At 50.5% G+C, this 19,575-nt stretch overlaps 8 protein-coding genes across 8 annotated transcripts; 2 read left to right on the top strand and 6 right to left on the bottom strand.

Moving 5' to 3' along the window:
* Window positions 1–101: 101 nt before the first annotated feature.
* On the bottom strand, window positions 102–915 carry BDW70DRAFT_140268 (uncharacterized protein). The gene is made up of 3 exons (XM_073737572.1): window positions 683–915; window positions 512–617; window positions 102–432 (listed from the first exon to the last, which is right to left on the bottom strand). Exons 1-3 carry the CDS (start codon window positions 844–846, stop codon window positions 349–351), a joined length of 354 nt encoding a protein of 117 aa, XP_073594067.1. The 5' UTR covers window positions 847–915; the 3' UTR covers window positions 102–348.
* Window positions 916–1,059: 144 nt separating this feature from the next.
* On the bottom strand, window positions 1,060–7,079 carry BDW70DRAFT_169649 (cellular morphogenesis regulator DopA). The gene is made up of 5 exons (XM_073742736.1): window positions 6,835–7,079; window positions 4,247–6,770; window positions 3,960–4,189; window positions 2,440–3,908; window positions 1,060–2,390 (listed from the first exon to the last, which is right to left on the bottom strand). The coding sequence occupies exons 1-5, from the start codon at window positions 6,923–6,925 to the stop codon at window positions 1,128–1,130; spliced, it is 5,577 nt and encodes a 1,858-aa protein (XP_073594066.1). The 5' UTR covers window positions 6,926–7,079; the 3' UTR covers window positions 1,060–1,127.
* Window positions 7,080–7,319: 240 nt separating this feature from the next.
* BDW70DRAFT_161874 (guanine nucleotide exchange factor MON1) lies at window positions 7,320–9,439 on the top strand (the record flags this gene model as incomplete). Its single annotated transcript, XM_073741042.1, has 5 exons — window positions 7,320–7,932; window positions 7,984–8,846; window positions 8,906–9,087; window positions 9,142–9,376; window positions 9,431–9,439. The coding sequence occupies 5 exons, from the start codon at window positions 7,320–7,322 to the stop codon at window positions 9,437–9,439; spliced, it is 1,902 nt and encodes a 633-aa protein (XP_073594065.1).
* A 278-nt stretch (window positions 9,440–9,717) lies between these two features.
* Window positions 9,718–11,545, bottom strand: BDW70DRAFT_161873 (proline iminopeptidase; the record flags this gene model as incomplete). Its single annotated transcript, XM_073741041.1, has 9 exons — window positions 9,718–10,029; window positions 10,099–10,195; window positions 10,246–10,384; window positions 10,437–10,457; window positions 10,516–10,680; window positions 10,728–10,813; window positions 10,872–11,116; window positions 11,193–11,434; window positions 11,503–11,545. The coding sequence occupies 9 exons, from the start codon at window positions 11,543–11,545 to the stop codon at window positions 9,718–9,720; spliced, it is 1,350 nt and encodes a 449-aa protein (XP_073594064.1).
* Window positions 11,546–11,663: 118 nt separating this feature from the next.
* Window positions 11,664–13,303, top strand: BDW70DRAFT_140260 (pyridoxal phosphate-dependent decarboxylase family protein). The gene has a single exon (XM_073737571.1). It carries the CDS (start codon window positions 11,678–11,680, stop codon window positions 13,202–13,204), a length of 1,527 nt encoding a protein of 508 aa, XP_073594063.1. The 5' UTR covers window positions 11,664–11,677; the 3' UTR covers window positions 13,205–13,303.
* Window positions 13,304–13,311: 8 nt separating this feature from the next.
* On the bottom strand, window positions 13,312–15,411 carry BDW70DRAFT_169645 (putative Kelch repeats protein; the record flags this gene model as incomplete). Its single annotated transcript, XM_073742735.1, has 2 exons — window positions 14,805–15,411; window positions 13,312–14,754 (listed from the first exon to the last, which is right to left on the bottom strand). The coding sequence occupies exons 1-2, from the start codon at window positions 15,393–15,395 to the stop codon at window positions 13,312–13,314; spliced, it is 2,034 nt and encodes a 677-aa protein (XP_073594062.1). The 5' UTR covers window positions 15,396–15,411.
* Window positions 15,412–15,825: 414 nt separating this feature from the next.
* Window positions 15,826–17,061, bottom strand: BDW70DRAFT_85739 (uncharacterized protein). Its single transcript, XM_073745042.1, has 2 exons — window positions 16,597–17,061; window positions 15,826–16,501 (listed from the first exon to the last, which is right to left on the bottom strand). Exons 1-2 carry the CDS (start codon window positions 16,778–16,780, stop codon window positions 15,993–15,995), a joined length of 693 nt encoding a protein of 230 aa, XP_073594061.1. The 5' UTR covers window positions 16,781–17,061; the 3' UTR covers window positions 15,826–15,992.
* On the bottom strand, window positions 17,023–18,775 carry BDW70DRAFT_169641 (telomere maintenance protein PBP2; the record flags this gene model as incomplete). Its single annotated transcript, XM_073742734.1, has 3 exons — window positions 17,023–17,288; window positions 17,348–18,224; window positions 18,278–18,775. The coding sequence occupies 3 exons, from the start codon at window positions 18,773–18,775 to the stop codon at window positions 17,266–17,268; spliced, it is 1,398 nt and encodes a 465-aa protein (XP_073594060.1). The 3' UTR covers window positions 17,023–17,265.
* Between the last annotated feature and the right edge of the window lie 800 nt (window positions 18,776–19,575).

Below are 19,575 nucleotides of genomic sequence, written 5' to 3'. Positions count from 1 at the left end.
TTTTCCCACTGCCTCGTATAATGTGCTTACTTAAGATATCTTTATTGGTACGTTAACGGAAAACAAATCAATTACTCTACAAATTTCCATTACGCTCAACGAATAGATGAACAGGTATTTGATCTTACTGTACACGACTCGCTCATTTAGCGAGCTTAGTCTCTTAAAGTTCCGAGAGAATCTGCAGATTAGAGTAATCACGAATAACAGAAGCACTTGACAATGAAGGCCAGACGACGAGAAGCAACGTGTGCATGCAGAAAGACCTAACTCCGAAATAGGGAGGAATAAAGCAATAAATATAACTTGCAAGTATTGCAGATAGTCATAAATGTAGACAGTGGTCACTCATTTCTTTTTCTGCAGTTGGTCTACTCGTGTTTCCAGCTCAGAGATGTAAGTCTGGAGCTTCTGGGTTGCGGTTTGTAAAGCCTATGACGATTAGCCTAGTCCTACCGTATATTGTTCGTAGAGAACGGAAGAGTGAGAGGTTAAAAAGGCAGAAACGTACGTCGATATCTTCAGTAAGCATGTTGTTCGATATCCTGTACTCGCCAAGGATATAGTAGTAGACAACAGCACCGGCGACAACGGAACCAGTAAGGAAGCCAAATAATCTGGTGGCAGGCATTAGTACATAAACCCTATCTTGCGATACACTGTTGGTCGCGTATAGATTTACCCTCCGCGAAAAGCTCCAACGGGCTTCTTGGCTGGCAGTGTGGCCGTAGATCCTGCGTTCTTCATGAGAGGACTGCTGGAAAAGCATCTCCGCGTTGACGCGATTCCTGGCGGCGTCATGACGGGCCGGAACAACAATAGCGACCGCCGCATACTGACAGACATTGTTTTATTGGCCGTGGTGATGATAGAATATAACCAGAAAATATTTATAAAGAAGATGCAGGCTTAAAGAATGGCCGAAGTTGAGCTCAAGAAGAGTGACGTTATTGGAGTGCCGTTTTGAGCGGGAGGAGTTGGAGCAAAGCAGCCAATCAGGTGATGCGCTCTTATAGCACCACCAGCACTACCTAGGTATTTCTACGGACGAGTCCCGAGTAAAGAATGTATAGTGTTTGTTCCTAGCGTATAATACATATAGCAAAAATAAGACATGCCGAAGAAGGCTAGTTAGCCATGGTACTTTCGTTGAACAAATCTGCCAGCAGATCATCACGGCATGCTTCCAAGTTCGGATTGCTGATGCTGTAGGTGCTCTCAAACGCATGGATGCTAAGTTGGTCAAAGAATGGCCGGAGAACCCGATCGACAATCTCGTCTTTGGCTGTCTCGCGTATCCAGTCCGCCGCCAGACCTGGATACCTTACGCCATGGTGAAGATTGGTTGATTCTCGTGCTGGATCAGACGACGTGGACCACCGGACCCCTAAGTTGTGAGATACCTCATCTGCGAGCGCCGTGGGTTCGAATTGCTCTGGGGGGTATATAGCATCGACGGTATCGGTAACATAGAGCCATTCAAGTAGTTGGAAATCGTCGGGCGCAAGAACAAGCAATGTGTCCAGAAGCTTGCAGGCCTGGAGCAAAGAATATGGATTGTATAAGTCCTGCTGGTTTCCAGATGAGATAGCTGAAATGGCTTCTTGAAGCTCACTGTTTATTAGCGGCCAGAATGGGCTCAGCGTAGTTGTTGTGCTCTTCAGTATGAGTGCTCGGAGGACCATGAAGATTTCCGCTCTTGTAGCGGAAGATGGAGATGATGAAGCGGTAGCTCCAAGAAGATCCTCCAGCTTCTGCAGTAGCGCCGGCATCTCTGCGATGAAATAGTCCTCAGCTGTAGATAACACCAAAAGACTTATCCGACGAAGATTTAGTTGGGCTTTACGATCAGCATCCAAACGAGCAGCAGATGCACCGACGCCGAACATTATGCCAGCTGTAGCCGGCGGGGTTAGGCGAGTCATTATCTCAGACAGTCGGTCTTTGTCAACCAAGGCCCATTGCCGCAAAAGAGTCATCCAGCCGCCCTTTACCAGGTCGAGCTGCGACCCGAAAAACCGGGGATCATTGAAAGCATCAGCCACATCCTTCTTCCAGACCTTTGCCGCCTGAGGGATTTTCGAGATATGTTGCATCAAAGCCATGAAGCTGGTGTTAAGATTATTGGGAAAGAGTCGAGCACGTATGAGCGGCCCGATAATATTGGTAGAAATATTTGACACGGCCGTAGTGATTCGATCCATGTCCCCTAGTGTCATCGAGAACGCAGGCATAGACGCAACAAGGATACTTAACATATCATCTGGCCCTATGCGCGGTATCGATGAACTATCATAGTCTAACGAGGCGCGACCTAGAAGCCCTTGTTCCTGCGTAAAGCCCATGGGTTTACTTGTAAAGATGGCGGTGAGGAGGCGCAGTATCACATCCTAGGAAATATTAGTTCGCGGTTTTCTGCTAATTAGAAGGGAGACTTACCCCCAACTCCTTTCTCATCCGACGATCTTCGCCAAAGTTCGTGTTCTCAAGCTTCGCGCCCAAGATGGCAGCAAACTCAATTAGCCGCGGAAGGATCTGCCTGTGAGGGAAAGGGTTGCTCAGTACATCTCGCAGGAAAGTCGTGCAATCTATCCATATCTCATCGAGGACATCGTCGTCAAGAGACCTAGCGTAAGTTACCAGGAATCCCGCTAACTCGGTCTCTGTTAAGGCCGTTGTCATCGTCGACTTGCGGCTGGGGTCAAGCGCGGCAGGATTTGTTCGTGTATAGATAGCATTGAAGATAGCTGGAATGGCAATCTTCGGACGAGACCCGTCCAAAGTGTGAAGGAGATTAAAGATCAGAGGCGATGTATCGCTGTCAGATTTGATCCACATATCCACCATTGTCTCGAGACACTCTAATGCTTCGGCAGTGAACAGATGCTCGAGAATCCGGCGAGATCTGTTCCGCATTCGCAGTGATGTATATTGGAATGACGCTATTGACTCCGTGTCTTGGGGAAGGCAACTCCGTTCCGCAGCACCCCACGACCAGATAGAAAAACAGAGACGCACGGCGTCTTGAAACGACAATAGAACGGTAAGTCTGTTATTCATCGCCGCAGAGCGTGGATGGTTAGAATCAGACGCGAAGACACCCGAAACCATATTCCCGAAGAAGCCATGGGTTTGATCCGGACTCTTGGCTGCTGGCGCATTTACTTCTTCCATGAGAAGGCGCTCATGAGCAGCTGCAATACACGTCTCGAAACCGGTCAGGAGTGATATAGTGGTCTGCTCGGGTCGATCTTTGGGCCAACCTTCTGTCTTTTCGAATGCGGACTGGAGATTCGCGTATGACTGTCTAATCTCCCTCCCCAGGCAATCCACCAAAGTCAGCAGAATTTGGAAGATGGACGTAGAATAGATTGGGAGTATTTCACAGAGCAGCATGATCCATTTGTCGATCATCGCCCTGGATCTCGGAGAGCTGAGGCCTTTGAGCAGGCAATCCAACAGGCGTTGAGGAGGCTCAGGCGACGGCAGCAGCACGGATGATTTCTCTGGCTTGTCGCTTGTAAAGGAGAGAAGAGAGGGACTGGTCAATTTCTCGCGAGAGCCCCCTCTTTGGTGCTTAGGTTTTGGAGGAGGTGGCGGTAAATAAGCTTGGGCAAAACGAGCCTTTAGCACAGCGAGGAGCGTATCGATCAATGCCGCTTGGATTGCAACATCTCCACCCTCGTCAAGCATAGAATAAAGCCGGTCAACAAGAAGTGAGTCAATTCCGGATTCCACTAGCTCCTCGACACCTGGTCCCAGCAGAAGTTGGCGCATGACTAGGAGAGATATCTGCTGCAATTTGACCTCCTCTGCGTTCGCAGTTGCAGTACCCGACTTGTAGCCACTCACAACCTTCAGTGAAGCCTGAAAAATAATTGAGTGGAGGCTTGGGGCTTCGGCATTGTCTGTAACAAAATGGTCAATTGGGAGAACTTAAGGTTATCGAATTTACTAACCCTCTGAAGCAGAAGCGTCGTGCCGCCTGCCCTTATGCGCCATCGTTTGCGTGAGAAGAGAAACCCATCCGTTATGATTAAGTGCCCCCAAAACGTTGTGGATCGTCTCGAAAAGGTAGTTGCACTCTGCATAGTCGTCTGGGGATACAACAGTATTCCCCTCAAAAGTCCCTAGTTGATTTCCCCGGTGCAAGACATCCTCCAGCTTTGAAATAATTATACGAAAAACCCTAGATCAAGTTAGAGAAATTTTAGCAACTACCACTTTAATGGAGTGGTGAACTCACTTTGCTACCGACGGAAGATCCTGGAGCCACGACTGAACCACCTGAGCAGGTTGAGTTGACCCTTGGGACAACAAGTCCAAGACAGTGAAAAGGGGCCGTTCAAGCATTGAAGAATGATAAGAGGCTTGTGATTGAGCCGAGTCATGCAGGTACTTCGGAGGTAGCTCATATGTACCATGGTGGCTGTGATTCCAGAGAATGAAGTATCTACCAGCCTCCTCCTCAGAAGAGAGTTGGTATGAGCCTGGCGCGGGTGGAGTAAACATTAAGGACGTGATGGTCGATTCAACTAGATGGTCCGACCACGAAACTGAGTGCAGATTCCATAAACAGCGAACGGCTTCCACATGGAACTTAGGACTCAGTGGTGAGAGGAATTGCCACAGCTGTCTGACGAGTGGTGGGATTAAGTCAGAGACCTCCTCATAACTGATATAGTAACCCAATTTGTGGATACAATAGAGACTTGTTATCGTGGTCGACATAGAAGAGAGATGTGAGAATGAAGTTGTTGATAACTCGACTGTGGACGCCTGAATTCGTTTGCCGATGGCTATATAGAGCCTTTTGTCCCGCAAGATGCGCGATCTAGGAAGCTTTTTCAATACCACGATCAGGAAATTGAGTCTCTCTGGTATTGATTTAGTGTCATTGCCGGCATTGACAGCGGATATGGCCTGTTCATAAACATTCTTTATTATTAAATCCGCCAGGTCTGTAGGTAGAAAGGGAGGCGGCTGCAGGTCGAGACTGTTTCTGCTTCGATCATAGAAGTGATGTATTTGTCTCAAGATCGCAGAACCTGGACGGTCAAGCAACATCGACGGTTCATTTACTGAGTTCTTGGAATCAGACTTCCGGAGAAAAGCGCGATCAATCAGTAACCCTGTCAACAAAGTCACCACCTGTGATAACCCGGTAGATACAGCTTGTGATTGATCATGGGCTACCGAAGTAGTAGCTTCCGAGGATAGCTCGCTCATCTTGATCAGGGCGGCTAAGGTCAGCAACGGGGCATGATTCAGAACCATGTCTTCTTCGCGGACATTAAAATGATCCAGGATAAAGTGGGCTAAGTTCAAGTTTTCCAGTATCCGGGGAGCATCGTTAGCCAGACTCTTCGGGTCCCAATCAATTAGATTGAGGAGCTCGGAGAATATCATGCCACTTTCCACTCCATCGAAGAAAGATGTGGCGCTTCGAAAAACCTCATCAAAATGGGCCTTAGGCGCTGTCAACTTATAAGCCTTAACGCTCCGCATGAACGGCAGAAAGACTGCAGGCACAACATGCCCGCCAACTTCCCACCTGTCCATGAGCGAAAGGGTTATCCTGAAAGGCTTTGCCTTCTCTGAAGGGAGTTCAGTGTCTCTTTTAAGCATTTGCAGTAGGCCATTCGCCAATGGTTGCAAACCGAACCGACTGAAATACTGCGATTGCGAGAGGTCTTCACTTTCAGCGGCGGTCTTTGAAGATGTGCTGGAAGTTGAAGGGCGGGCCTCAGAGAAGGCGCGGTCACCCACAGGGTCAGGTCCCAAGAGCCAAGCCCAAAGTCTTCTATTCAAACTCATGTCTCGACGAGAAACAACACCTGCTGCCGCAACAATGAGTCGTTGAAGGTCGTCCTCGGTTATCCGGGATTGCAGAATAGGCGAACTCAAGGGGAGATGCGTTACAAGAAGGTCAAGGAAGTTCCGCTGAACCAAGACTTGTTCATCCGTAAGACCTGTTGCGAAGCACCGAATCAACAATCCGGGTTCGGGTAGAATGACCGAATCCACAGCCACCTGCATTTCATGGGGCATGGCCGTAGCGTCTACTTCCTCATGCCTACTTGGTCTCCGATCTGTGATGCCCAGCTTAGGAAGATAGCGGTTCAGATAGGCCAGAATTCCTAGCCGCCGGCTAGGGCTAGTTATTGAGGCAAGGAAAAAACATTGCCAGAAATATTGGCCGCTTGAATTCGTCTCCGCCCCTGGCCGTTGTGTCTCCATTCGACTAGCTATTTCACGAAGGGTATTGAGCAAACGAAGTGTAGAGTCAAAATCGTCGCTCGTTTCCTCTTCCAGTCCGGGCAGTAGCGATAGGATTATCGCCTTCAACGCTGGCCGGATTGCCCATGGTTCCAGGTCGCAAACGTATGTTTCCACCAAGGACAAGAACAATGGGCGAACAGTAAGAGAGGCGAATGTCAGTGTCGGTGCGATACCAGGGTAGTACAAAGGAAGGTCATGCGAAAGACCTTCCGGCTTGATTAGGTTGAAGATGTAAGTATAGACTTCGAGCGCCTTCTGGTGAACCCCTGATGGTAAGGAAGGGTTCATGGACTGAGATAGCCGCTTGGCGACAAGAACCTTATGAGGAACCACAGGTAGATCTGGAGGATGTGTCTGAAGGGCTTTTAGGAGCCTGCTGAGGAACGAGATATAATCCGCCCATTCCTGCAGAGTGTTATCGAAGAGCGACAGGGCACGTTCAACGCTGGAAGCATATCGGCGATAATTCTTGTCCTTTTTTAGGGACCCTGAGTAGACCGTATATGTTAGACTCCGCTCTGACAATGAATATAATTTACAGGGATCTCAGACCTTCTTTCCCCCGTAGCCGGGAGCGCGTCAGAGAGCTGTCGGAGCTTGCGGGGGAATTGGACCTTGGGAACGAGCTCGGATCAAGGCTCATGGTGCGATTGTTGGTTGATTAGACGCAGAGACTGGTAGAACTAGCTGCATCATAGTTCACGCATCTAGACCAAGTCGAGAGAGAGACACCACTCGAGAAACCAGCATGCCAAGTTGAAGGCAGGTGAAGCCACGCAGCCGGGTCAGGCAGAGGTGAGTACGCTTGTTTGTCCGCTTTCGCGAGCTTCTCCGCCCCGACTAGACGGAGCTGATCAACCACACTTCCTGCGAGGAACCTGCTGTTCATCCAGTAACACGATGGGCGATTCATCTGAATCTATCATCGGTGCTCATTGCATATTTACAGCTAGGATGTTACACTGAGTTGATCGACCCCCGCATTTTCGCCAGTTCCACCTTCGGAGGAGCGTTCCCAATGCGCTCGGATGGCTAGCATGGACTCGAAAGACAGCAATTCCTCGCAAGCCTTGTCTATTGATGGCGACGCGCAGAACCGGCTGACTGATGATCATGCCTCCTTGACAAAGCGACTCACTCAACCTCGTTCTGATCGCAGCCAGAGCCCCGAAGGCCGTCCACCGCCGTTACCCCCGCGTCCGGAGACACTGATCTTGTTAGAAGATGGAGGGGCAGCTCCTGGGACACCAAGACCGAACGCTTCAGCAGCGCATCCAGGCCTGCAGTCAAGGGCTACTACGGCCGTATCGCTGGCTGAGATATCCCAGAATGATCGAGGAAAGGATGCTTTGCCTGTTCGCTCTTTTCCCGGCACTGTTCGTGCAAAAGCCAGCCTTAGCCATCTAGCAACGCCTAAGGACGGAAGCGATGCCGGCGACAGCGCAAGCGTTACAAGTTATGTCCCATGTTCCGAGTCGGGAGACGTGGAAAATATTTTTGGCTCTCTCGCGCCCTCCGAAGTGGGAATGGCTCAAGAGGAAAGTACCGGCTTGATGCAATTTCCGGAGTTCCAAGCCGACGATATGGAGGACGACTTCGCGAGTGAACTCGAGCCGGTCGGCGAAATCGGCGAGGGAGGGGAAAACGAAGGTACTGTACTTGCTTACGGTTCTACCACCGCTTATACTGACCGATTGATAGACCTAGTACTTGAGAAATGGAAGGCGAAGCGGAAGCACTACATAATACTCTCTGCTGCTGGGAAGCCGATCTGGACAAGACATGGCGACGGCGGTCTCATCTCCACATATGTCGGCATTATCCAAACGATCATTTCGTCCTACGAAGACTCCAATGACCGGTTGAACGGCTTCACAGCTGGCGACACCAAGTTTACAGTCGTTGCGAAAGGCCCTTTATACTTAGTTGCCATTAGTCGGATTCTCGAAAGTGATACCCAGCTCAAGCTTCAGCTTGAGGCGTTGTATATGCAAATCCTATCCACGTTGACACTTCCAGCGTTGACCCATCTATTCTCCGTGCGACCATCGACCGATCTGAAGCGCCCCCTACAAGGGTCCGAGACCCTACTTTCAACATTAGCAGACAGCTTCACGAAAGGCTCGCCATCCACACTGCTTTCTGCCCTGGAGTGCCTGAAGATCCGCAAATCGTACCGTCAAACCATCAACAACACTCTCTTAAAAACGAAGGTCAGCAAACTGCTATACGGTCTCGTTGTCGCAGGCGGTCGTCTCGTCAGCGTCGTCAGGCCAAAGAAGCATTCGCTGCACCCCGGCGATCTCCAGCTTTTATTCAATATGATATTCGAGGCGGAAGCCGTCAAAGCTGGCGGCGGCGAAAGCTGGATCCCTGTATGCCTTCCCGGATTCAACAGCAGCGGGTACCTATATATGTATGTCAGCTTTCTCGATCTCAGAGAGAAGGCTGATGCTGCCGCCGAAGTTACAGCGACGACAGAGGAGTCGGTAGCTGTCATCTTGATAAGCACGGATAAAGAAAGCTTCTTCGAGTTGCATGCCATGAAGAATGCACTTGTAGAGGTCCGTATCTAAACGTGTTCCCGCTTTTGAATAAAAATCTTGCTAACTCTTATATCCAGCAACTGGAAAAGAACGGCAGCATTAATAACATTAAAGAAGCCATTGACAAGGGCCGACCAAGCACAACGGACATAGTCCCAGGGTCAGTCCTGCATCACTTTGTATATAAATCCCGCGCCAATGTCCAGTTCACCATGTCCTCGTATGACCCGGAGTTCTCAACCATCACCCGACGCCGAAGGTATGTCACGTCGAACTTAAAGTCAATAACAGCACCTAACTAGGATAAAACTAGATTAATATCAACTTATAATAATCTCCACGCAAGCGTCCACGCCAAACACACCCACGTCAAAGTCCATCACTGCGTCACTCAGTCCTCAAGCTCCTTTGCATGGATAACGCCAGTTTTCGAACTCTACTGTGTAGCTGGGCCGCATGCGAACCGAAATGCGCTGGCGCAAAGCGCCAGTAAGGTTGTACAATGGGTGCAGAAGGAAGAAGAGCGGCTGTTTATAATTAGTGGAGCGGTGAGTCATGCTTTAGATCGTATTCGTATATATGCACCGACTGATTTGCTACAGGTCTTTTGAGCTCGCTTTAGCTCTTTCTTAGATTGTATGTACATCAATCCATACTGCCCGATAGAGTAGATAACTAAGTATGAATGTGTACTAAGAAGCATCTAACGTTATTTCTTGTCTTATTCTCCGAGCGAAGTAAACAGAACGTATAGAGAACGTGCAACTGGTCAAGTCCATCGCACCTGCCCTGTATGCTTGACGCACTCTAGGAAGATGCGATGTGCGTGACCGCCCAGTCCTCGTCTTAGGTACCCATTGCGCTTGCCTTCTCAGGTTGGCCACGGCGTCTAATCTATCGTATCATCCCTCAGGGCAAAAAGCTGCTGAAAGAGCTCATCTGATTTACTCCGAATCGCATTATGGTACATCACATTCGTGATGAACTGCTTAATACCTTTGATCTTGGCAGCGGTGGTTTGCGAGTGATCGTAGTGTACGTACATATCTTCTATGTATGTCGCTGCGTACACGGGGACTTCGTTCTTCGCTAACTGCGCCTCGTCGTAGAGGGCGGGCCAGTCGGTCGTTGAGGCGAGGATCTCTGCTGCTTCTTTGACTTGGTTGAGTTCGGTGTAAGAGTCAAACATGTCTTTGTATATCTGTCATATCTGGGGTTAGTTGGGTGTTTAGTTTGGCCTTGAGGGAACGGGTTCGAAATGCGTACGCACCATCTCTCCCGTGAAAAGGACTTCTGGTGTGTTTGTGTCGATGCTGAAGACTGGGTTTGATGACCGGAGTCTGTCTGCGGACCAGTTGGAGGCCTCTCTGCTTCAGTTAGCGATATTGATGCAGAGGAGTTGTCAGAGTTGTAGTACCCTTGGCAGTAGATGGACTCGTGGAGGATAGCATAGATAATATTGCTGTCGAAGCCGCCAAAGCCATCAATAGCCACCAGAGTAGGATGGGTGAGGAAGCCAAAAACCTCCAAATCGTTGGCGGCGCGCAATATGAGATCTACTTAGGTTCAGCAGAGGGGTCGCCTATTTTGTTTTTGAGGCTTAAATACCATGAACGCTATCAAGCCCACCTATATCCTGTTAGCGGATAGTTCTGCAGTAAGCAAACCGATCGTAGATTGGTCATACCATGCATGCCAAACATGATTCCCAGTTGCTGGATGCGTTCAGGAATAAGCGTTCCAGATGGTACGCTGACCTTGTTTTGCATTAAATGCTCGACGATCTTTTTCACCCGATACACGTCTTCCGGAAACTTGGCATAGTACGCCTTATTTCTCTCGATTACCTTTTCTACTATACATAAGCAGCAGGACCCCAGAGCAAGTGGGTAGACGCACCGTAAGTACGGGAGTAGACAGGATCCGGTCCGTTGACAAGGGGCGGAAGCCCGCCGCAAATGAATGCTTCAGCCAGTCCTTCTGGGCTATCCATCGTCGTTTGTGTTGGTACTGGATTCGACCGGAAGAGTGATTTTTACTTACAAGAAGGAAAGATAGGTAACGGCACAGAACCCGCCAAAGCTCTGGCCGATGATGCTCCATTTCCGCTTCTCTTCTGGGTAATCCGTTGTCAGACAGCGACGGATAGCCTCGCAGTCTTTCACGATGCTATCGGCCCGGAACTGTTTGAGATACTCGGCCTGTTTAATGGCATTGCCCTGCAGAGCCAGGGTCCTTGCTGTGACGGTTGAACTTAACCCAGTTCCACGCTGGTCGAGGAACAATACCTGTTCAAGATCTTCAATCAGGGTACCAGTCTCTTAAACATAATTCTCGGGTGGATAAAGGACAATAACAGCATACCTGGTATCCTTTGTCCAGTGCTGTCCCAACCCAGCCGTACTCCTGCGGGGGACGACAACCCATTCCTGGGCCACCCTGCAGGTAGACAAGCCAGGGGAGAGGTGACTGCTTGTCATCTTTACCAGAGTCAAGTGGTTTTGCCGAGCGACGGACGCTGCGAGCGAAGAGTCGAAGAGTCCCATCTCCCGGTCGGCTGTAGTTGAGGGGAACCTCGAAGAACAGCTCTGCGACAAGCAGCTTTCCTGGGCGAAGCGTTAGCAAATGTGCGCGGTAGAGCAACTGGATTATCCAGCGCGGTTTTGAAACGAACCTGAGATGTTGTGCAGTTTTCGGTCGATTAGTTTGGCAGCCATGATGTTGTTGTCTTTGGGAAGTCCGCAGTTGGTGTGTTGTTACCCCAACTTTAGCCAGTTCGACAGTTTCAGGCGCCCGCCAAACGGATCGTTTCCCGGACTTCCACCATACAACTTCCTGCACCCACTTCCATGTCAACAATGAACGTCGACATCGAGGCCACCGCAAAGGAGCATGGCCAGCTCCACCAAGAGCTTTGGGAGATTTTGCACACAGAGAAGTCAACAGTACTGCCTGATGCTTCAAGCCTGGCTCGAGCAAGATCGTCTCTCAGGCAATCGCTTGATGACAAGGGGATCGGATACGATTCTACAAGGCGACACATCCTAGACGACCTTGTCCCTGCATTCAATCTGAGCAGCATTAGCCCGCTTTACTATGGGTTCGTTACTGGCGGTGTCACGCCTGCTGCCCTATTTGCGGACGGGATCGTCTCTGCATACGATCAGAACGTTCAAGTCCATCTTACAGAGCACACCATAGCGACAGACGTTGAGTACGCGACGTTGGGGCTTCTCGTCGATCTTCTTCGCCTAGACCATGATTGGCACAATGGCACTTTCACGACCGGTGCGACAGCAAGCAATATCTTAGGGTTGGCTTGCGGACGGGAATATGTCGTACGCCAGGTTCTGCGGAAAAAGGGACCGGCAAGTACACAGAGCGTCGGAGAAATTGGGCTCTTTGAAGCTATGCATGCGGCTGGGCTCTCGGGGATACAAGTACTTTCCACGATGCCGCACTCGTCGCTAGTAAAGGCGGCAGGCGTCCTGGGTATCGGTCGTGCCAACGTCCAGAACGTTTCTGATGATAATGATCCTCTCCGATTCGATCTGGATAAGGTAAAAGCTAGGCTACGTGACATGTCAAAGGCCACTATTGTCGCTGTATCCTGCGGTGAGGTCAACACCGGGTATTTCGCCACGGGTGGGCTGGATGAGGTGCAAAAGCTGCGCAAGCTGTGCGACGAGTACGGTGCCTGGCTACATGTGGATGGAGCGTTCGGGATCTTCGGTCGTATCCTTCCAGAAACCCCGGAATTCACCGCCGTCAGACAAGGATGTGAAGGGATGGAGTTGGCAGACTCCATAGCAGGAGACGGCCACAAAATGCTCAACGTGCCCTACGACTGCGGATTCTTCCTTACTCGGCACCGAGATGAAGCCGTGAATGTGTTCCAAAATGCCAACGCAGCTTATCTAATCGGAGGCACTAGCGATGCTCCATCGATACCATCACCTTTGAACATCGGACTTGAAAACTCACGACGATTCCGCGCTCTACCTGTTTACGCTTCCCTGCTTGCATACGGAAGCAGGGGATACCAAACTATTATTGAGGAGCAAATCCGGCTAGCTAGGAAGATCGCCGCATGGCTGTACGACCACCCGAAGTACAATGTGCTACCCGAAGTAAATAACAAGCACGAGCTGCTGGATAAGACATATATGGTTGTTCTGTTTAGTGCCAAAGACGATAATCTAAACCGCCAGCTTGCGGCGAAGATTGGCGAGACTCGGAAGATATATGTCTCTGGCACCTCCTGGCAGCAAAGACCGGCTTGCCGGATTGCCATTTCGAACTGGAGAGTTCAGGCTGATAGAGACTTCTCTATTGTTAAAGAAGTATTGGATGAGGTGGCTGGAAATGGGGCTTGATATCTGCTATGTCCAGTCGCAGGTTCAGAGAAGCTTTTTTGATTTTATATACTTAACATGCCCACATTTACGGAACATATTATTTATCGCAGAGTGCCAATTCCAAATCACCTCCGCCGCCCAGCACCACCAGCATTCTCAGCCCTGTCGGCAATACTGATAACCTCCCCAATCCCCGCCGCCTCCTGCTCATCTTCCAGCGCCATAATCTCCTCCCTACTATCCCACCACTTCTCCTCCGCCATATTAAACGCATCCTTGCGGAGTTCCTTTATATTCTTCTCCACTGCCACTCCCCTCTCATTCAGCGTCTCAAGCAAGATCTGCTGCCACTCCTCACTCGTGCGGCTAAAGAATTCACGTAAAGTCTCAAACGGACGCGGCAGCGGCCTGCTATCCTGAATAGACGGCTCGGCGTCTTGCTCCTCGACATCGAGCTGCTCCAGGTCTCGGGTTACGGAAGGCACGGTTACATCTGTGGTCTCAGTGGGTGCAGCCGAGGCAGTATCAAGAGACATCGCATCCTCTTCTTCCGCCTCGTCTTCCTCCTCTCCCTCTTCATCATCTTCATCCATCTCTTCATCGCTGTCCGCCTCGTTGAGCAGATTCCAATTACCCGGCTCGTTGTAGAAGATCTCCTTGACGCCGTCCATCTTGCCCAGATCAATTGAGTACATGTCGTTAAATGTGAACTCGCGGTCTCCCTTCTCGTATGTCCCGCCGAAGATGAAAAGCGTGTCTTCCTGCACTGCGAGCTGCGCGTTGAAACGCATATGGGGCATCTCGAAGCGGACAATAGCCGGCTTTTCCGGCTGCACGGGTTCTTCGTCCTCTTTAGGTAGGATCTCATTATCGTCGTCGTCGTCGTCAATGCGTATCCCTTTCTTAGCCTCCAGCGCCTTCAGGTTTTGCAATAGCTCCTCTTCAGTAGCTTTCCCCCGGTTCCTAGATTTAGCTGCCTGATTTCCTTGCTGGCTTTTACCCGTGTTCTTGGGGCGCCGCAGGGTGAGAGGGAAGAAACGATTTCTGTCCGTATTCCATGCGAACAATGTGTTGAAAAATTCACTGTCAATACCCTCCTCACTCAGCTCCACGTCGTGGACACCACCAAACATAATCCCGCGGCCCTTGTGGTACGCCATCGTCGCACCAGCCCTAGCCGGGTTGGGCGAGTTTGCGGGCTTCTTGCGGCGCTCCCAGCGGACTGTTGGTGGCGTCGATGGGGGCGCTTCAGGTGCTGGCGGTGTAATCCGAAGGAACCATGTATCTTGATGAACCATGGGCTTCATTGTCATGCGCTGCGGGCCGCCTTTGGCAGACTTGCCGCCGGCCCCTGCGGTCACCTTGACGCGGGAGTATCCGCCGTACAGTACTGCTCCGGACTCGTGAGGGAGGAACGAGAACGAGGACCGCGGGTCGGGCTTCTGTGAAGCGGTTGATAAGACGGGGTTATACCATGTATATTTTGAGCAGTCATAAATCCAAAGGTCTTGGAGGTATTTTGTTTGCTGTGATGTGTCTTGGAAGCCCCCAAAGAGGATGATGTAGTTCTAGTATTATTAGAATTAGGGAAAATTTGGTTGATTGGTGAGGGAACTACCTTGAAGTAAGTCATTCTGTGCCCGCTCCTGGCAGGAGGTCCTTTCCCTTTGGTCTCAATGCGCGACCACTCTCTCGTCGACGGATCAAGATGCCAGAAATCGTTATAGTGGTAGAAAGTCCCTTGCTTCGGCGAAGAAAACTCGCCACCAAAGAGATATATTCCCCCGGTATTACCTCCACGACACCAAGCATGCCCGCTCCTCGGCAGCGGGCTATTCGGGCTGGTAACCTCGCGCCATTCCCCTCTGTCAATAAGATAGACGAACAGATTATTATAGAACGTTGCCAGTGTGCCATCGAAGTACTCCCCACCAAAAATGAGTAGCTCATTCCTATTAGACGGAGAAGCAAGCACAGTAGCAGACGATCGAGGGGATGGAGGCCCTGAGACGACCTCAGTGACCTTCAGAAACCTGGCCTGTTCCTCTGCGTATTGAGCAAGAATGGCATCTAGATCAGCGTCTTCAGCGTCACTGTCTGCATCTTTGCCCTTGGACTTGTGCTTCTTTTCTTTCTTGTCTGCTTTCTTGGATTGTTTTGCCGCTACACGCTCCTTGTGCTCGGCTGATTTCTTGTTTTTTTTGCCCATGGCTTAGGCTTGTAAACTATGGAGTTTATTAGTGATGGGCTCAGTCTAGCAGCAACACCCTTGGAAATAAAGGTAAGTAGTACCTACTGCTATCAGATTCTGTCTTTTAGATTATTCGAAGACGTGGTATAAAACAGGTACAATCAGGATCCTGCCGTGTATAATTGTCGGCGGGGCAAGGAAAAAATGTTAATCTCCCGCTTTTTTTTATGCCCTGGTATTATAAGCGTATCTTCATTACCAGCGCAACAGTTTTACTTCTGAATATCTATCATTTGTCCTACGACAGAAGGGGTTCAAACGCACACTGTTTGTACTAAATGACCCCTGATCATTGATATAATGCAGATTGAATGCAGTTCAAGGCAACTGCTTGGAGAGGAAGCGGTCGCTCAAGGTTGCGCTGTGGTTCAGATTATTTCGTCCATGACTAACATTGGCGCAAGTTCCAATCCAGACGTCATATAGCAGTTAATAAGACGATAAGTAAGACGATAAATATATTATCCTCTATTCCAATAGCATATATACTTGTACGCCGATACCAACAGACTCTCGGCTCCATCCTCGCCAATTAGCACCCCCAGTACAGCCCATCTACACCTTCTGGAACTTAACGTGCTTCATTCCCAATCGATCCAACGGCGAAACCATCTTCTCCCGAATGGGCGTAATCGTACTTTTGAATCCCTCCGTGTCCCTCGCCTGCTGATGCTGCTCATAACTCTCCCAGCCAAGAACCAGGAAATGAACAAACGCCTGGCCGGACTCACTCTTCCCATGCGCAAACTCTCCGGGCCTCTCAACCTGCCCAAGCAGAAACGATTTGGGGCGCACTTTCTCCTCCGCTTCTTCTGAGAGGGTCTTGCGGAATGTGGTGAGGTCTGCGATGAGAGAAGAGCGGTCGGCTGACGAGAGCGAAGTTGGGAAGGCCAGAGGCGCGAGCTCGGTCACGGGGTTTGAGACAAGCGTGGATGTTGCTGGGGTGTCGTCGGAATCGGTGGGTGTGAGAGTTGTGAAGAGGGTCGTTATTTGGGTGTTTTCCTCAATATAGGGATCGAGCGGGGAGTTAGTTTGTTGAATCCCACTGTGGGCGTCCGACCAGTCTGCTACTCATTAGGAGATTGTTTCATCTTGATATGGGTGGTAATTGTTTTGCGGAATGGGCCGGACGATGTATTTGTAGGGAAGCTGTACTGACCGATCGCCCAAACAATAACGTTCTTATCCTCTTTCGTACGACCCCATGCAGACCCAAGGTGTCCGCTTTGTTGTGTTGTTGCTTTGAAGAGCTGAAGAAGGGCGGCGCCCTGGTCGCTTGAGGGGTTCTCAGGCTCCACGGAGCTCTTGGGCTGGAAGTAAATAAATTCGGTGACGTGAGGCATCCTGCGTTACGTCTAATAAGTCTGACGGTATCTTCCTGCTTAACTTCTGATAGATATGCTGAGCGATCTGTTTCTTTTCGCAGAGTGAAGGGATGAGAAATAGAACAGCTATCTCGAGAGGATAACAGGCGTGGGGTTAGGCTGATGTCATCGGCAGGAATCGTGGTGGTGATGTCAAATTGTCCGCTTGAGTGGGCCGCTCGATAGGTATCTATACCTAAAGGTGTAAGGGGAATTGAAAGGAAAAGGCAAATCCATAATTATGCGCAACAAGTTACATATAATCTTTTCAAATCGAGCACGACACGGCTGAAGCTTCGAGGGAGCGCTTTTCAATAGTACAACAGAAAATATGCAGGGCCACTAATGAAACCACCAAGATCACCACCACCATGGCAAACGACTTTCTTTTGTCGGAATAGAGATAGCCCAAGCTCTTCAAAGGCAACGCAAGTAGGAAAACACACACGCAAACTACTAGTGGTCTAAATGCGGTGCTTTTCACTTTCTGTAACACGGCTGGTTAAACACGGAAGCCAAGTAAAGGGAGTAGAAGCGGTAACTAACCAAGTCTTGAGTAGAGCATGTATAGCGCCATCTGATTGCATTCCTGAGTACCAGTGATGGTCACCAGACGCTCGTTGCTATTCTCCTGTGGCTCATTGATCTTGATCACACTGCCACTAAGGTGTCGAATTTCGTTAATCTTAGCGCCTCCCTTACCGATAATAGCGCCAACCATATCGTTCGGGATATAGATCTGCTGAGTTAATGGCTGGCCGGGCATAGCGCCGCCGACGGGAGCGGCAGGGGTCGGGCCACCACGTGGCTGAGCAGCCTGTGGTGCGCCGTAGGGCGTAGGCTGATGAGGACCAGCCCCCGCGTAGGGAGTTTGCGGAGCACCATAGTGCATAGGTTGCGGAGCAACAGGAGCCTGCGCGTGCTGTCCATGAAGGTAAGGCACTCCATAGGCTCCAGCACCGGCTCTGGCCTGGCCGGGGTGGTGTCGCTTGAAGGTATCCGGATGACCGTACTGACCACCAGCTGGCTGGGGCACGTAAGGTACAACCTGCATACCACCTGGGACGGCTCCAGCAGGACCGCCGCTCCGGGTGGCATAAGCAGAGGCTGCTGGACCTCCAAAGCGCTCTGTAAGCTGCTCCACAAGAGTCACAGCAACATAGTATGTTGCGATGTGAACAGCATCAGCGACACCAAGGATGACCAAAGATCGCTCAGTGGAAAGAGGAAGGCAAGCATCCGAAGCATTGAGACGGGCTCCAGAGGCATCTTGGATCTCCCGGATACGGGTACCACCTTTGCCAATAATGGAACCAATGAGGATGTGAGGAATCAACAAGCGCAGGGGATAGGTTTTTGATTGAGCCGTGGAAGCAGCATCAAGGGGCTCGTTGTTCAATGTACGGATGATCAGACCAAAGGCCTATCAAATGGTCAGTGATACAGCTCAAGAAGGTACCTCGAATCAGAACAAACCTTAGCGACGGCATCTTGCGGGCCGCTCACAGTCAAGATACGCTCCACGGCACCGCGGGAGTAGTCGCTAACAGTGCACTTGGCACCGGACAAACGGCGGATTTGAGATACATTCTCCCCGCCCTTACCAATGACGGTGGCAGCCTCTTGGCTGGATATTACAGCACGGATATGGATCCAGTTAGACTCGTCCTGGGGCCGCTGCTGCTCGCTCTGGTTGCCCGCCGCTTCACCATGGGAAGCAGTCGACTGAATCGGTTGTGTTTCACTGACGCCTCCCTTCGGGGCATCTGGGACAACAGTATCACCCTGACCATCTGCATCATTCGCGGCACCAGAGTCGGTCTTCACGTCTGCACTGTTCTCGGACTCCTCTCCTTTAACTACTTTGTCCAGAGCAGGACGTTTGGCCTCAGGCTGGTCATTCGGTCCGGACGGAGAAGAAGGGTCCTCAAGAGGACGTTTGGTCGATTGTAACGCGGACGGGGAGGCGGACATTATGTCAACGGTGCAGTCTTGTCTCGCTTACTCAGAAGAGTCGCAGTGGAAGAATATCTGTCTTGACTTGTCTTGCTTTATTTGATCGACTATGTACACCAGAACTTCCCAGAAAAGCGTGCTGGTTCGGCGATCGATTGGGTAGGGAATCTGGTGCTTGAGGAACGGGAAGGATTGGTGTAATCGTGCACAGTGTAGGAAGTGAGGCGGGAGAAGTGAGGATCGACGTAGAAAAATGCTGTGGAATGACGGGCGTTGAGAGTCTTGTATGGCAGGAGGCTTTGCGAGGCAAAGCAGTGTTGGGATAGGATGAGACAAGAGGAAACGACTTGAATCTGATCGGGTACGATGAAAGCGGAGTGTGCTTGTGTTGGGCGATGAAAAGTAGGAGATATACTGTAAGGGTCGGGCGTGCTGGGAGCTGACGAGTGCAATGCGCGGGGAAGAGGAATTATCAGAGTAAGAAAGAGACTCAAAGAGATGGAACGACTGCTGGCTCGTTCTATCTTTTCCCCTTCTAAATTACGGACGCTTTCGTTTGTGCTGGTGTACAACACAACTATCGCAACCAACGCCCTGAAGAGCCGGAATACTCGTATAGAGTGTAGGGTTGATGCAGAGAATCAACCAGTCAGGCGCTATCAGCACGTCGACAAGAAGAGAGACGAGGGCAGCAAAGGCGAGGAGGTCAAGACGGGGAAGAGTTGTCAGGAGGTGGTTGTCACGGTGAAGAGGTGAGGTTGAGAGTGAGACGATCGCTGGCTTCACGCTAGTCCGCTTCAGGTAAGTTAGGTCACGTG

The sequence above is a fragment of the Aspergillus foveolatus genome (genome assembly GCF_047715535.1).
Source record: "Aspergillus foveolatus strain CBS 279.81 unplaced genomic scaffold BDW70scaffold_41, whole genome shotgun sequence".
NCBI lineage: Eukaryota > Fungi > Ascomycota > Eurotiomycetes > Eurotiales > Aspergillaceae > Aspergillus > Aspergillus foveolatus.
Note: the sequence above shows the minus strand (reverse complement) of the source record. Positions and strands in the feature narration are given on the sequence as shown.

Excerpts from the sequence above, each read along its gene's own strand:
- BDW70DRAFT_85739 (XM_073745042.1), bottom strand. The coding sequence starts at position 16,780 with ATGCCTCACGTCACCGAATTTATTTACTTCCAGCCCAAGAGCTCCGTG. Across the intron at positions 16,502-16,596 it reads CGTTATTGTTTGGGCGATCG|ACTGGTCGGACGCCCACAGT; the intron begins GTCAGTACAGCT and ends AATGAGTAGCAG.
- BDW70DRAFT_140260 (XM_073737571.1), top strand. The coding sequence starts at position 11,678 with ATGTCAACAATGAACGTCGACATCGAGGCCACCGCAAAGGAGCATGGC.
- BDW70DRAFT_169649 (XM_073742736.1), bottom strand. The coding sequence starts at position 6,925 with ATGAGCCTTGATCCGAGCTCGTTCCCAAGGTCCAATTCCCCCGCAAGC. Across the intron at positions 4,190-4,246 it reads GATCTTCCGTCGGTAGCAAA|GGTTTTTCGTATAATTATTT; the intron begins GTGAGTTCACCA and ends AACTTGATCTAG. Across the intron at positions 2,391-2,439 it reads GGATGAGAAAGGAGTTGGGG|GATGTGATACTGCGCCTCCT; the intron begins GTAAGTCTCCCT and ends AATATTTCCTAG.
- BDW70DRAFT_140268 (XM_073737572.1), bottom strand. The coding sequence starts at position 846 with ATGTCTGTCAGTATGCGGCGGTCGCTATTGTTGTTCCGGCCCGTCATG. Across the intron at positions 618-682 it reads GTTGGAGCTTTTCGCGGAGG|ATTATTTGGCTTCCTTACTG; the intron begins GTAAATCTATAC and ends GCCTGCCACCAG. Across the intron at positions 433-511 it reads TGCTTACTGAAGATATCGAC|GCTTTACAAACCGCAACCCA; the intron begins GTACGTTTCTGC and ends TAATCGTCATAG.